Raw genomic sequence first — 14,939 nt, 5'->3', positions numbered from 1 at the left:
AAAAGCTACATTTGAAGAAGAAGGAAAACTTACTGGAACCCAGGCTCCACGCGGCTTTATTTACATCGCTTTTGCTAACATGCAAATATGACTGATTTTTATTCATTAAATAAGCACAAATGTGGTGCACATGAATTTTTCCCAGAAATTTTCTTTCAATGAGTTCTCTAAGTATTATATTAAGGGCTATAAGCTTTAATTTAACCAGCGCGGCTGTAATTGATAGGCCCGTCAGCAGGAAAAAATATGCTACCGATGAGGGAGATTTTTCATAGCCTATTGTGCGTTGATAAATTATACCATGACAACTCGGATCATTTGTTTATCTTTTCGTTACGGCCCTATGTTATTTAAAAATCAAAGTTTCACAATTGTTTCCGAGGCGAGAGCCTCGCTCTACCCCATGCTAGTTATGGGCCAAAGCGGGGGAGCCGGCAGACGCCCTTGACTTCCAACCACTCGGTCGTATGAAGCCGAAAACCCTAGCTAATAGCGTTCCATGATTTATATTTTCATCGAACTAATATCGATCGGCAGCGGTGGCTGGCGTCTACAGAGATATAGCGCTCAAAACCTTCTGATCGTTAGAATAATAGAATAATTCTGGCTTACGTCAGGCTTTGGGCTAAACGTGTCCTCTCTTGTTGTCGCTAGTATCGTCAACACTAGAGTTTTTGAACACTTGTTTATAGCACCGTCGTTTCTTCGGCACCTCGAAGAAAACGTCCCTGAGAAGGAAAAAATCCTGTTTGGAAAAGAAATCCCCGCGGACTCTGGGTACATGCTAGCGTACGCGCATCATTCTGAAAAGTCTCTTTCAGTTTGTTTCAGAATAACTTTCTCCCCTTTATTACAATAACGGTCCGCCGATCACTGATCCGCACCTTCGAAAAGTCTGTCCTTTAGTAGAAAACGGTTAAAGGATTTTTCATTCCCAAAATCTCCCAAGCGTGTCTCCTGTACGTACATGGTGGAGCTCGGACATCAGAAAAAGGAACGTACCATTTTCAACAGCCCTCCACTTATATATTCTGTTAATATATTCTATAAGCCTGACAAAAGCTCTATACTTTTTTATCATCCTTTCTCGCTTCCTGGAGACCTTTCCTTTTCTTATGTTCCACGGCCCTTTCCATCCCTGAGGTCATCATTAAGACATCTTTAGGATAATAACATAGTCCTCTATTGGTGAGGCAATTCGTTGGAGGTTGTTTGCTCTCCTGTTAAAAGCATGCGATGCGTTCAACCTCATCACTATGATGCACACGTAGGGAGCAATAAGCACTGTTTTTTTTTCGTAGTGCCTCTGCTGGTCAGCTTTTTTAAAAGCGCTTTCGAGCATTAATACCGCAAATTTGTGACAATTCCTGTGCCATTTTGCGCTATTTGCGCGACAGAGTTTCTATAGATGTTTCTTCTGCAGAACATCCAAATCTCTAATATTCTCTAGAAAAGAATCACAACCTAATAACTTTGATTAAGTAGGCATATCTAAAGCATCTTATTGGTCTTTGGTGTCTAGTTGACAGACACTTACAAAGCCCCCTTATTAAATCCATCTCTACCTCTTTTTATTTAGCCAACGTCAAAATACCCGATATTGCGATTAATCGCAGATTTGGAAGAAATAAATTTAAAATCGAGACAAAATTTCATATTTAGTAGGTTATTGACATTGTACGTCCTTAATACCTAAAGAATGAGCTTTTTTTTACCTAAAATGCGCGATTTTATGAGGTACTTGCAGCATATACAGTGCCATTCGTCAACAAACTTTGTTCCTCGCAACTCTGATTCTCATTTTTACAATAAATTTGAGGACCTTCTTGCGAAAATTGATAAGAATAATAGAGATATTTTCATTATGGGTGACCTAAATTGTAATTTTCGCGCTCAGCATCCAGATCTTAACACAAAACAACTAACACCTATTTGTGAGATCTACCAATTAGACCAACTAATTGATTGATTGGTAATTGACTGTGCTCTCCCCCTCCCCTTATATAGTACTATAAAAAAACATTTGTATTAATCCATATGATTTTATAAAATATTATAAAAATATTTTTATTTGTTAATTTAATGTAACTACAGTTCTGTACTATATGTTCTGTACTTGCCATGTAACACGGCTTTCTTGTAAAACAATGTATCAAAGTATATTTGTACAAAAGGAACTATATGAGGTTAGTTACATCATAAAGTTTATTGTTGACTAATTTCTTGGCCACATCAGTGCGACTGCTCGCCACATATTTTGTTGTTGTGTTTGTGAATTATTTTTACGAACTCCTTCGCTTCGGTCTTCCATTTTACGCTACTTTTGTTTGAACAAAGTGGGTGGATTGAAGGTAGATTTTCAAACTTCCCATGAGTATCAGGGACACCACGGACTAACCACACGGTGAGTTTCAGATAATTTCATTGAGGATTTCTTATAAATTTTGAGGTATAAAAACCCCCGATGGGTAGCTCGAAATTTCAAAAGTCTTCAAAAACTTCGCAAAGTCTCAGAATCTCGGCGTTTTTTACGCAAGTCTCGAAGTCTCGTTGTTTTATGACATATACATTGAGCAAGTTACCCGAAAACAGCGAAAAGCTCGGGCTTGTATTCCGCGTATTCCGAAATTTGACAAGAGTCTCGGGCTAGGATTCTAAAATTTGACAAGAATCTCGGGCTAGGATTCCGAAATTTGACAAGAGTCTCGGGCTAGGATTCCGAAATTGGACAAAAGTCTCGAGCTAGGATTCCGAAATTTGACAAAAGTCTCGGGCTAGGATTCCGAAATTGGACAAAAGTCTCGGGCTCGGATTCTGAAACGCGGGTCTCGGAATTATACCCATCGATGCCCTTATACAGTAAGCCGTATAGTACATAAAGTTTACTACACTTGGGCTACCTGTGACGGTTTAGGCTTTTCAGTCATTCGTTAATCATTTACAAATATGTTAAATATTAATAATTTCTTGGAAGAGCTGCACCCCTTCGTTAGTTCATTGTTGCATGCGCTGTGGAATCTCGTCAGGTAAAATGCAGACACTACTCGCGGTAGTTTTGCTTTTCTGCCACTGCCAAACTGCGCATGGAGTGTGGAAAAGAACTATCTATGTATCAGCTTTAAACGGGAGTATGGCAGCCGACTGTGGTACAAGTATCAAGCCGTGTAAGTCGCTCGACTTCGCATTTCGTCAAGTAGAACAAGGCGGAAGTAACTCCACACGCTTGGTTCTCGAATCTGGCTCTTACAATCTAACGTCCAGTGTTAGCTTTCTTCGAGTTAACAAATTTGCACTATCTGGAGATGGAGATGTGACAATCAACTGTCCAAGATCAAACACAAGTTTATCATTCTTCGTTGCCGAGGATATTATCTTACAAGGGTTTACTCTAACTAACTGTGGGGACTGGCACGCTAGCAGTGTGTCCAAGAAGGACTGGATTGTTGACAACCCTAAATTTATGACTGCAGTCTTCATTCTTTACTGCAAAAACCTTTTAGTTAAAGAGGTGGAAATCAAAAGCACTCCGGGAGTTGGTTTTACTGGGTACTCTATTGCCGGAAATGTTGGGTTTATTAATGTCAATTTTACACAAAATGTTCCTTTGCAACAAGATAATAGCAGCACCTCACCAATTAGTCCAACAGGGGAATATGCGAAGTCTGGAGGGGGACTTTTCCTACTTATTGGAAAAGCTAATTATAGCACTTTCAAGATAAGCACAGATGAAGTCCAGAAATTTGTCAAAGGAAACAGTCTATACACAATAAGAGACTGTACCTTTTTAAGCAATGAAGCCCCTTTGCCTGATTTTGAAGTGAATGACGTCCCATCCATCCCCTTCAGCCGAGGTGGAGGCCTGGCAATATTTGCAACAGGGACATCTGGGAATAACTCTGTTCTTGTAGATTCATGTTTGTTCACAGGAAATAAAGCAGTATGGGGTGGTGGAATGCTTGTGGAATTTCAAAAACAATGCCAAAACAACACAGTCAAAATATCCAATAGCATCTTTGAGAAAAATATGGCACTGACTGCAGGTGGTGCTTTGAGGATGAGCACTATTGTAGAGGAAAATCCAAACTTGGTTCCTAACCAATACTACATTGTTGACAGCGAGATTATTGAGAACAATGCTACATGGGGTGGTGGACTGGTGATGTTTGGATCCACCTATCTTCAAAATGGTGATAAAGATGGTATAGTCCTTATAAAGGGTTCTATTCTTGCTAGGAATCGTGGAACTGTAGGGGCCGCTATTGGTGCCTTCCTGGCAAACCTTAATGAGGATGAAATTGGCCCTGCTGTCCCTTACAAACTGATTCTGGATAATTGTACTATAGCAAACAACTTAGTTGTTATGCTGAAGAACAATGTCCTTGTTGGTCAGGGGACAATATATGTAGATGAAGTCCCTCTCCAACTAAAAAATAAAGTGTTCATTAATAACAATACTGGAACAGCAGTTTTACTTGATGCCTCTACCCTGGAGGTCTCTGGTCATGTTGAATTTGTCCAAAATGTGGGTTATCGTGGAGGAGCCTTAGCATTGTACTCTACTGCCAAAGTTGAATTCAAAAGTGGCTCAAGTATTTTGTTCCTTGAAAACAGATGTGAGGAGAAGGGAGGGGCATTGTTTGTTTCCAGCCAGGGACCACCTTTTGTTAGCTTTAATGCTACAGGATTTAAAACACACAAGTGCTTTTTCACTTATGAAGATGAGGAAATTGACTATGATGACTGGAATGTTAACATAACATTTCAAGGCAACGGTTTTACTGTCAAAGACACTAATCCCTTAGGAAAGGCAGTGTTTGCATCATCATTGAGAGACTGTCGGCGCACTGGAGAATTAAGGGCTAACAACAGTGCATTAGAGTGGAATATTATAAGGTATTTGGATAAGTATGGCCAGAGAATTGAAATAAAGGATGAAGTAGCTACAGAACCAATTGACATAGTTTACAACAGGAATGACTGGATTGTTGCACCCTCACAATTCTTTAATGCAACTGTGAAGTTGATTGATGAGAAAATGAATCAGGTCTATGGAATTGTTCATATCGATGTCATAGGAGATACAGATCCAGAGGTTAAGCTTAAAACTGGCTCCTCTTTGTTTTTATCTCATGATATGGTGGAAAATCTCAGGATAACAGGATATGTTGGAAGCAGTTTTTCAGTTGAGCTCAGGACAGTGAGTGGAACACTAGTATTTAAGACTATTAAAGGGCTGATGCTGCAAAAATGTTTCCCAGGATTCAAGCAAAAAGGTTTCAATTGTGTATGCTCCAATTCAGAAAATGATGGCATACATAATTGCAGTGATGATGGAAAAGAGGTTTTCATCAAGAAAGGGTACTGGGCTGGAATGGTAGGAAAAACATTCACGACCCACTTATGCCCCGAGAATTATTGCACAGAAGGGTATAAATCTTATGGGACTGAGGAAATAGCCTACCTCTATAATACCAGTACAATGTGCAAAGGATATCGAAATATCAGCAGCTTGTTGTGTGGTAAATGTAAAACTGGTTATACTGTTCTGATTGGAGGTGAACATTGTTCGGATTCATGTAGTGATTTATATCTGCTGACCCTTATTCCCTATGCGATTGTACTGTTTTTGATTGTTATGGCAATCATGGCTATCAACCTGGATTTCTTTACTGGATACCTGAATGCCTGGTTGTACTCATATCAAGTACTGACACTTCTGCTCAATGAAGGCTTCTCCCTTGATTCATTTATGCAGTTTATAATTGGACTTGCTAACACACAGCTTAAATTTCAGCAAGAAGGGACATGTCTATTGAAAGGAATTGATGATGCTGATAAACTGGTCATCATGTACTTGTTACCCACCTGGGTGCTGGTCAGTGTTGTCATTTTATCCAAATGTGTGCAAAAAAAGCCTGATTGCTGTTACAGTAAGCATGTGAAGGCCCCATTCAGAGCTTTTTGTACCTTGTTTGTACTGTGCTATACCAACATCACAAGCATTTCTCTCAAAATCCTATTCCCTGCAAGAATTGGAAACAGAACTGTTCTGTACCAAGATGGAGAGGTTGAATTCTTCCAGGGCAAGCATATTGCATATTCCCTTATTGCTATCTTCTTCCTAGCTGTTGTGGTCATCCCATTTCCATTGACACTGATGTTCACTCCTTTCTTCACAAAGTGCTGCCGACCCTTTTTCAACCTCAACCAAGTAAAGCCTATCTATGATTCCTACCAGGGATGCTTCAAGGATGAATACCGCTGGTGTTCTGCCTTCTATTTTGTCTGTAGACTTTTTCTGCTATCAATTGCCACCTATGTCCAGCCAGGGCCTACCAAAAGCCTTATCCTGCAAGCGTCGTGCATGATAATTTTGGTTGTGTTTGTCTATCTGAAGCCATATAAGGAGGAAAACAAGTGGATAAATAAGCTTGATGCTACTCTCCTTACCAACCTAAGCCTCATCACTATCTTGAGCTCAGCCCTTACCCAGGTTAACAAAGATCAATCAGAAATCTATGTGACCATCATCAAAGTGCTAGCCTATGTACCCCTTGTTTATCTGGTGTACATTGCTATTTATGTGGGATATCATCGCAAGGATAAAATTCGTGCAATTTTGAGAGTAAGACTGCAAAGAAGAAGATCACTTGAGAACTTTAGTGAGACTGACGCTACAATTGGGAGGGATAATATTGAAGGCCATATGTAAGTACCATGACTCCAGGGAAGTCAGTTGTTTACTAGTTCCTGGATCTAAATATAAAGCGGAAAGGAAGTGGTGGTGGAAGTCCGAAGCATACCCCTTTTCTACCTCTAAATGTGATTTTTCATGGCTATAAATAAAATCTCATGGCGGATCCTGGGTTATTTCTGTTTGTTTATCAGTGTATGCTTAGGAGCAGACAATGAAGGGTCATTCGGGCTTAGGTATAGTTTTATAATTAAACCACCCTTTAAAAAATTCTAGATCAACATTTGGAATGTCATGCTCCCAATCAATATACTGTATGTACCCTTTCAGGCACTTGCATATAACAGAGTTGTATTGCTACAGTATTTAGTCATTGGTATGGTTATGTATTGCACTTGGTTGTATGGAATTCTGCATCCCATTCATAGGGAAAATGAGAGGAACACAATTCACTTGTCGACCACTGAATTGGGTTCCTTTCTTCACTCCAGGTCAGAGTATGCTTCACAAGTGATGGGTGATTGCAAAGAATCTAAAGTAGCTTAGTTTGTCTTTATGAGTACACATAATTGTACATTTTTAAACAGATGATAAACTAGTGTTATTACTGTGTGTAACCTGCCAAGAAGCCAGTGAACATAGAGACAAGGGGACATAGAAACAATTTATCAGTGTCATACCTACAATTTTTAACGATTTTGTAGTTTTCAGTAAAACAAAGAAAAGGAATATATTTTTTTAAAGATGTTGTACTTATTTTCCTTGTGCTAAAAAATAGTCCCATTAAACTAAGAATAGCTAATAACCAATCTTTCAAAATCAAATAATTTTTATAGGGATTTTCTATACATAGATGAGGTTATAAGGCATGTATCAGTAGCGGATCTAGGGGGAGGGTTTAGGGGGTTTAACCCCCCCCCCCCTTTTGGGCTGTTAGAAAGCCATATGTAACCATATAAATTACACTCTCCCCCCTTTGTTACTGAGCCAAACCCCCCCTTTAGCAAAAAGCTAGATCCGCCCCTATGCTTACTCACAATATATAGTCTCCTGCATATAGTCGATCACGCAACGCTCTCAGAAAGAACAGCTGCGCGTGAGAATACACAATATAGGGTTACCTATGTACATTACATAGCTCTCTTAATGAAAATACATGATTGTAACTAAATTGCTGTTAAATTGCTGTTTTGACTTAAATGTATTTTTTTTAATAAAATATGTATACATTCTGAATAAAATGGAAACAAACTGACTTCAGAAAGTAAAACCATGGGTTTCTCTAAAATCAAATGATGTGGGTGTAATAACAAACACCTACTGAGCTGTGACCAGGTGCGACACAAACTTGGCTCTTTCATGCATAAAGAGACAGATTAATACTATTCTTTGGAGGTTTTAAGACCGCCTTCGCCACCTAAAAACTGCACAGGGCATCAAAAATCAGAAGAACAAGCTTGGTAAGCATATTCACACATTCATTGCCACAACTCTTAAAGTTGCTATGTCCTTCGCGGTTCTCCCAATAATTTGGGCACAAAGTCTATGTTTGCCATTGGTGAGGCATTGCCCATGTATCCATAACTACGTCTCTGTTCACCGCCCAACAGTGGTCTTACACACGCAGATTTACTGTATTCCAAGATATCTTGGCTGTTCACGAGGAAACTCTCACTGGTGTCAGATGTTCGTGTGTTGGCATTCCATGGAAGGCATTGAGACTCTTCCACGTGGTTCTGTCTGTAGCAGCATAGCATCTCTCTTCCATGGCCATACACAATACAGTTGAAGAAGCCTTGTAACGGATTTACCACCGCCTGCAAAAGCACAAAAACACACCCATTTAATGATGGGTCATAAGTCTGCATCACATTTCGACCAGTACAACGGATTTGATGTTCAGGCTGTACATAACTTTGTAAAGAAAGAACAGCGATTGATTTAGGAAATATACAAGTTACCGAGATTTACACATACCTTTTATTTATTTTTGGCATGTTTAATGACAATCACACACATTGTTTATTGATTCAGGGAAGAAATAGTTTTGATTGGTTCATATCATATTTCTAGAATAACTATAATAACATACCTTTTTATATATATATTTTTTACCCTTAATTTTTCAAGGGACCCACATTTTTTTGTATTTCGATAGCCTGCTGGCCGGATCTCCAGTGAATTCGGAAATTCCTTTTTTGGGAGTGTCAGGATTCCAGTTTTTTTTTTTTTTTTTTTTTTTTTTTTTTTTTTTTTTTTTAAATAAGACACACTAAGACAAATTCCAAGAAAAAAAGCTACAACGACACCGGACAGCATTACATATTCTTTACTTACTCCACAATCCCCCCTTTTTTTTCTTCCCCTGACAACTCATAATTTCTAAGAAAAAGCTATATTCATTAGGCATGGGTTTTAATGCACACCTCGACAATCCACAAATTCTTGTGCACGCCAAAGTCATCATTTTCCGTATTGAAACCATCATGAATACCATCCCCTACATTTAGCAGCCAACTTGAAATAAAGACAAGACTTATTAACAACCATGAAATAGCATTACCATGATAATCGGGTTTATCTTAAAGTGAAACACGCCCTATACCTGGCTACCTCATCAGCACCTGCGAACAACCTGTGATTGCAAAAGGTCCTGTTCACTTAGTGACCATAAGGAGAGGTGATTCTGATGGAAAGGGTTTTACCATAAACAAACCATGGATACCTAAATTATCTACTGTTTACTATGTAAACGCCCTGTCACATGTACGCATGAGTGTTGTTTTACATGTGACCCGCCTTTTCCGATTTTTCCTCTAAACTAAACATCCATTCGCACTTTCCACTTACCAAAACATGAAAACGAGAATGATAAAGGAGAATTTCCACTTAACAGCTGTGAGAATCTGTCTTTCGGCGTTAGTGTAGGTTGCGAACGCTCCGCGTATGTTGCGTTGTACTGTAAAATAGAACGATAACAGGTGAGTCATAATGCAATGAAACGATTCGATGCAATTTCATTTGGTTATTGAGCAAAATCTAAAAACATAATGTGCTACCACACCATTTGGTTGTGGCTTGAAATCGCAATTCATTTTTCTCGTCATTGAATACAGTCGGATCAAATCAATCGGTTGCTTTCAATTGGACATGTAAATCGAACAATCGATTTTGTAGCATGACCACCGTATTGGGGTTGTATTGTAGCATGACAAACGGGTCAGCCGCTTTAATGAATTTCATTTTATTTATTTTTGTCTTATAACCCTGAAGTAACAACAGCCTGTTTGGACAAGTTGAGCTAATTAGTGCATAAAATAATAAAGTTATTTAGTGCCTAATAAAAAGAAGTTAAGTTATTTAGTGCCTAATAAAAAGTAATGCTGAAACACTGGTGCAAGGCCCGTACTCAGGGAAGGGGGGTGCTTTCATCACCTACTCCCCCCAAAAAAATTAGACCCACTTTTTCAGATTTCGCACCACCCCAAAAAAAATCTTGGGTATGGACCTGGGTGCCTTTACAAGATGGTGCCTCCCGATACAATTGGCCGTTCATGAAAATTATTGAATGGAGCCTTTTAGTGACTTTGGTGGATACCTCCTTCCACCAATTGGTCTATTAGAAGGCCGTATATCACTATATTGAAAATATTGCTCATTCGACTTCCTTGCTCATATATTTTATAAAACAAAACCCTCAGTCATTGATGAATACTCCCATATGCCCTCTGTCTACAACTTACTTTTTCTGAAGGCAATAAAGTAGACTATAGGTAGTAGCACTGTAACAATAAGGAGTGGTCCAAAGCACACCATGTAGTGGAGAAGACCTTTTTCCCCATACGAACAACTGAACGATAGAAAATGAATAATAATAATAAACCGATCAATCAAGTATCAAAGTGCACAATCCACTAGAAACTAGACTAGCAGTCCATAATAAATAGTGCATGGAACAAAATAATTTTCTATCAATCTTTTATCAACAGATCAAACAGTATATGGAACAAACTATCTCTACCATTAATTAACCACCCTATCTCTTATTAAGAGTATTACAATGGTGCTGAGCATCCATGGCAACCCATCTTTCCTTCTTATAATTTGTGCCGCTGACTTGTAGATAAACAGAAACCCCTAGCATAAAACATGCAGAAATGTAATGTCAGAGCTTTAACCTGGAAAGAAGTATGACTGTCTGGTTTGTCTTCCTCTCCCTCCACCCCCCCCCCCCCCCCTTCCATTTCCCCCAGAACTTCAGTCTAGCACATGCAGTTTTTTTTCTTACTATCGTGGGTTAATGGTGTTTTCCAGGAATCCATATTCACCCCAAATGACCAGCCAAAGGGGAGAGAGCCAGCAAATCACAGAGTATGTCCACATATTGATGCTAGCAAGAAAGACATGTACATATAAAAGACATATACATGTACATATATTGGAAGACTTTGATTTAAATTTCATAAATAAAACCACACTTCTCCTGGATCAGTCGCTGGCTAAGGTGCACAGCATGTGTCTGCTTCATACATTAAAAGAATAAAACTTAAAGAAGCAATAAAACTAAATTTAAACAAGGCTTCTTTAAGCATTATTTAATTTCTCCTCCCATGAAGCCCCCAAATCCCTCCCAGTTATGCTACCTGCTGGTCAAAGTGGAAATACTGTACTCACCATTTATCTTTGCCATAAACTTGCAAACAGATGTCTATAGAGTAAGCCAGCGTCCAGAAGTAGGAAGCTACATAGGAAAACATGGTGAATGCCTGTTGGAATCAATAAATATAAATAATTCATTAAAGCAGTAAAGCAAAGGAAGAGAAAAGAATCTATCAGAATCTGACACTATTTGCCAGGCCATTTACTTTCAATTAGAAGCCAAATTGAGAAAACACCTTACACTAGATGCGCTGCTTCCAAAATTTTGAGTTTTTTTTTAAATGCCTATGAGACCAGGTGCAATGAGATGATTCATTAAATATAATATCATCGCTTTCAAAAGAATACTTGATTGAAAGGGACAATGTTGTAACAGGAGTTGTTAACAAAAACTGATTCAAATCAGAAATAACATGTATTACACTAGCCAGGGTAGTATCACACTTGACAGTAACAAGAATTTTCAGTCTTTGCCAATAAATCAGCATTGCAAGCATTTTTGTTTCTGAATTTTCACAGGAGCTGTATCAACACAATAAACAAAGTTACAGTTGAGTCTCCCATTTCACTTATTGAACTAGTTAGTATCACTAATTGTAAAATTAGTCTAAAATGACTATGAGAATACATAACTATATTCTTTATATGTTTGTGGAGTTTCCTTTTGACCTCCTGTTCATTCTGAGCTTGCTAGTTGTAATAGGTGGGGGAGGGCTTGATAAAGATGATAAAATGTGCCCTTTCTAACCCACATATATGCATGGCAAATGAGTGTCGGTAATAAGGAAACAGTTCAATGTTGATATATACAAATAAGCATAAGATACTAGACAGTACCTAGGATATTTATTAAAAGCAGTACCTCAGTTGGCACTCCTATCTTCCAGTACCATGCTTTAGCTGGTATATCAACATTCTATAAAGAATAAAAAGATCCACTATCCATCAAGCTGTCTATCTTAATTGTGAACGATGGTCAAATATTAAATTTTTATACCTCCCCTCCCCCCCTCAGCAAATCTTGGCTTTGTGCATGTTGGTGGGGGGGTACCATGAAGTGGCCAGAGGTGATGACCAACAGTAAACAATGCATACCAGGAATAAATGTAAACCTCGGGTAAATAGGGTTATGCACACACCCCACCTATTCTTTGCTAACCAAAATAACAGCATACTCCTCTCCAAGAAAATCCTAAAAACCTGACAGAATCCAGGTTCACTCCTCAGAGTATAATCCCATCAAGACCTCTCATAAGTTTGCCTATTTCTTGTTGAGTAGGAATGGAAAGGGACGGGGTTGTGCGTTGGTGAAAGAGGTATTGGTGGGGAGATAGCAATGCAAACGAACTTGATTAGCAAATACTGAAATACAAGAGTACATACTTTGATTGAATCCCTGTTAGGGGGCTCCATCCAAAGGAACAATCCTGCCATTGCTATCACTCCTAAACATACAGTGAATTCTATGATTAGTAAAGGTTAGCCTTTTCTACTACAGACGGAGTATTTCGCAAGTACAACCTGTAAATTAGCCACCGAACAGCTTTAAAAGGTATAACAAAACGTACCTATGCAGGCAAAGAGATCTGCCAAGGCTAGCGAGAAAACCACAGGAGGGTTGGACGACGGAAGTCGCCTAGATTGGTAGTCTTTGAGCTGTCTGTACCAACTTTTAAGTTGGACGAGTGCCCCATACGAAGATAAACTTGCAGTCACAATACAGGTTACACTAAAAGCCAAACGGAATTCTTCGTCCATATCATCGTTTGAGATGCAATAAAGGGTTTTCTTTCGCAGGAACGCCATCGCAAAGGCATGAAAGAAGCTGGAAAGACTTCTAATCAACTTGAGCGTTTCCTTGAAACGAAAGACAATCGGTGACTGTTGGGGGAGGGGAGAGGTGCATGAATTGGGTTTCTTCGAGAACTAAGGCCCGGGCGGGGAAGTTGGGACGGAGGGAAGATGGAGAGGTATTTTTTTAATTTCGCCCTGATATAGGGATGCCTGTATTTTAAGGGGTCAAATGGAGTTGAAAGTTGGAAAATATGGAAACAGCTGTGGCAGCATTATTGTATCGTCTCTAACGCCGATTCACACTCGCCTCAATTCAAGAAATCTCTTCTTGATCTCTACCATGGGAATAGAAGCTTTACAAATCTACAATGGCTGTGACCCTGCAGAAACTGACACTGCTAAAGATATCCTAACCAAACTTGATGCTCACATACTTGGTGAAACCAACGAGACCTACGAGAGGTACAAGTTCAACACTCGAGTCCAGAAACCTGATGAGAGTATTGACAGCTATGTTGCAAGACTGAAGACATTGGCCGAGACTTGCAATTTCTGTGAGTGCTTGAAAACTTCCTTACTGAGGGATAGAGTGGTACTTGGTGTGAAAGATGATCATACCAGAAAGCGTCTGCTGCAAGAAGGAAAACTCACTCTACAGAAAGCACTTGACATTTGTCACAGTTATGAGAAAACGTCTGATCAACTGAATATTATTTCTGGAAAGGAAGAGGAGGTACACCGATTGAATATAAACAAGCAAAAAACAAAAGGAGCTTCACATGGTCAAAGGAACAAGCCAGCCGGTAATGGTAAACCTGGAGGCACGAATCCTCGCCAAGCTGCTAAATACAAATTTTGTGGCTATTCTCACACTCTAAAGAAGGAATTCTGCAAAGCTTGGGGGAAGAGATGCAATAATCGCAAGGCTCCCAACCATTTCTTGAGTTGCTGTCCAAGATTGGGTGGCAAGAAACAAGCCCATACTGTTGGTGACGGATCTGACTCCGATTCCTCTGCTGAAATGGTATGCCCAGTCATATCTGAATCAATTAACTCTGTCTCTAGTGGTCCCTTATATGCTGAGATGTGTCTAAAAGATGGACGGAGAGTCAAATTCCAGGTTGATTGCGGTGCCACAGTCAATGTTATAAATCAGAAATATGTGCCGCAAAACACTCAGCTCCAAGAATCGAAAAATACACTGAGCATGTACAACAAAGCTACTCTTAAACCAGTGGGAAAGTGTCAGATTATCACTATAAATCTGATTACGAAGAAGAAGTATAATGTCATGTTTGAAGTTGTGAAAGAGGATTTAACACCCTTGCTTAGCAGAAAAGCAGCGGAACAGATGAAGCTCATCACAGTCAACTATGATTAACTTCAAGCAGGTCCATGTAGTCGCTGATGGATTCACAGAATTAGTGACTGAATACAAAGCTGTATTTGATGACACTGCTGTAGGATGTTTCTCAGGAAAAGTAAATCTCAAGGTTGATGGCAATGCCGTGCCTACTCAAAGTCCACCACGACGAGTACCTATCAGTGTTAAACCTGCACTTGAGAAAGAGTTAGACAACCTTGTCAAGCTTGGAGTCCTGAAGCCTGTAACTGAGCCAACTCAATGGTGCTCACAGATCTCTATACAGAAGAAGAAGAATGACCAGCTCAGGATCTGTCTTGACCCAAGAGTCTTGAATGAAGCTCTTCAGAGGGAAATATACCCTCTCCCGACAATTGATGATATCCTGCCTGAGCTCGCCAATGCTAAGCTGTTCAGTAAGTTTGATCT

At 39.4% G+C, this 14,939-nt stretch overlaps 2 protein-coding genes across 4 annotated transcripts; one reads left to right on the top strand and one right to left on the bottom strand.

Annotated features, from left to right (window-relative positions):
* The first annotated feature begins 2,960 nt into the window (after nt 1-2,960).
* LOC5520445 lies at nt 2,961-7,949 on the top strand. The gene is made up of 2 exons (XM_048724497.1): nt 2,961-6,708; nt 7,186-7,949. Exons 1-2 carry the CDS (start codon nt 3,005-3,007, stop codon nt 7,238-7,240), a joined length of 3,759 nt encoding a protein of 1,252 aa, XP_048580454.1. The 5' UTR covers nt 2,961-3,004; the 3' UTR covers nt 7,241-7,949.
* Nucleotides 7,233-13,260, bottom strand: LOC5520373. Of its 3 annotated transcripts, XM_032365313.2 has the most exons (9): nt 12,922-13,255; nt 12,737-12,798; nt 12,216-12,269; nt 11,369-11,460; nt 10,983-11,084; nt 10,438-10,544; nt 9,545-9,653; nt 9,121-9,211; nt 7,233-8,511 (listed from the first exon to the last, which is right to left on the bottom strand). In XM_032365313.2, exons 1-9 carry the CDS (start codon nt 13,157-13,159, stop codon nt 8,197-8,199), a joined length of 1,170 nt encoding a protein of 389 aa, XP_032221204.1. In that variant the 5' UTR covers nt 13,160-13,255; the 3' UTR covers nt 7,233-8,196. The 3 variants fall into 3 exon arrangements, with proteins under 3 accessions (XP_032221204.1, XP_048580470.1, XP_032221205.1); XM_048724513.1 differs by lacking the exon at nt 9,121-9,211 and having other exon boundaries at nt 12,922-13,260; XM_032365314.2 differs by lacking the exon at nt 10,983-11,084 and having other exon boundaries at nt 12,922-13,256.
* Nucleotides 13,261-14,939: the final 1,679 nt, after the last annotated feature.

This window comes from Nematostella vectensis, chromosome 1, assembly GCF_932526225.1.
Source record: "Nematostella vectensis chromosome 1, jaNemVect1.1, whole genome shotgun sequence".
In the NCBI taxonomy this organism is placed as follows: domain Eukaryota; kingdom Metazoa; phylum Cnidaria; class Anthozoa; order Actiniaria; family Edwardsiidae; genus Nematostella; species Nematostella vectensis.
This window is presented reverse-complemented; position numbering and strand designations above follow the sequence as displayed.

Bases quoted from the DNA above. Each gene is read 5' to 3' on its own strand.
- LOC5520373 (XM_032365313.2), bottom strand. From the start codon at position 13,159: ATGGCGTTCCTGCGAAAGAAAACCCTTTATTGCATCTCAAACGATGAT. The intron at 12,799-12,921 runs GTACGTTTTGTT...CTGTATGTTTAG, and splicing joins AGATCTCTTTGCCTGCATAG to GAGTGATAGCAATGGCAGGA. The intron at 12,270-12,736 runs GTATGTACTCTT...TATTCTTTATAG, and splicing joins CTAACAGGGATTCAATCAAA to AATGTTGATATACCAGCTAA.
- LOC5520445 (XM_048724497.1), top strand. From the start codon at position 3,005: ATGCGCTGTGGAATCTCGTCAGGTAAAATGCAGACACTACTCGCGGTA. The intron at 6,709-7,185 runs GTAAGTACCATG...TCTTCACTCCAG, and splicing joins GATAATATTGAAGGCCATAT to GTCAGAGTATGCTTCACAAG.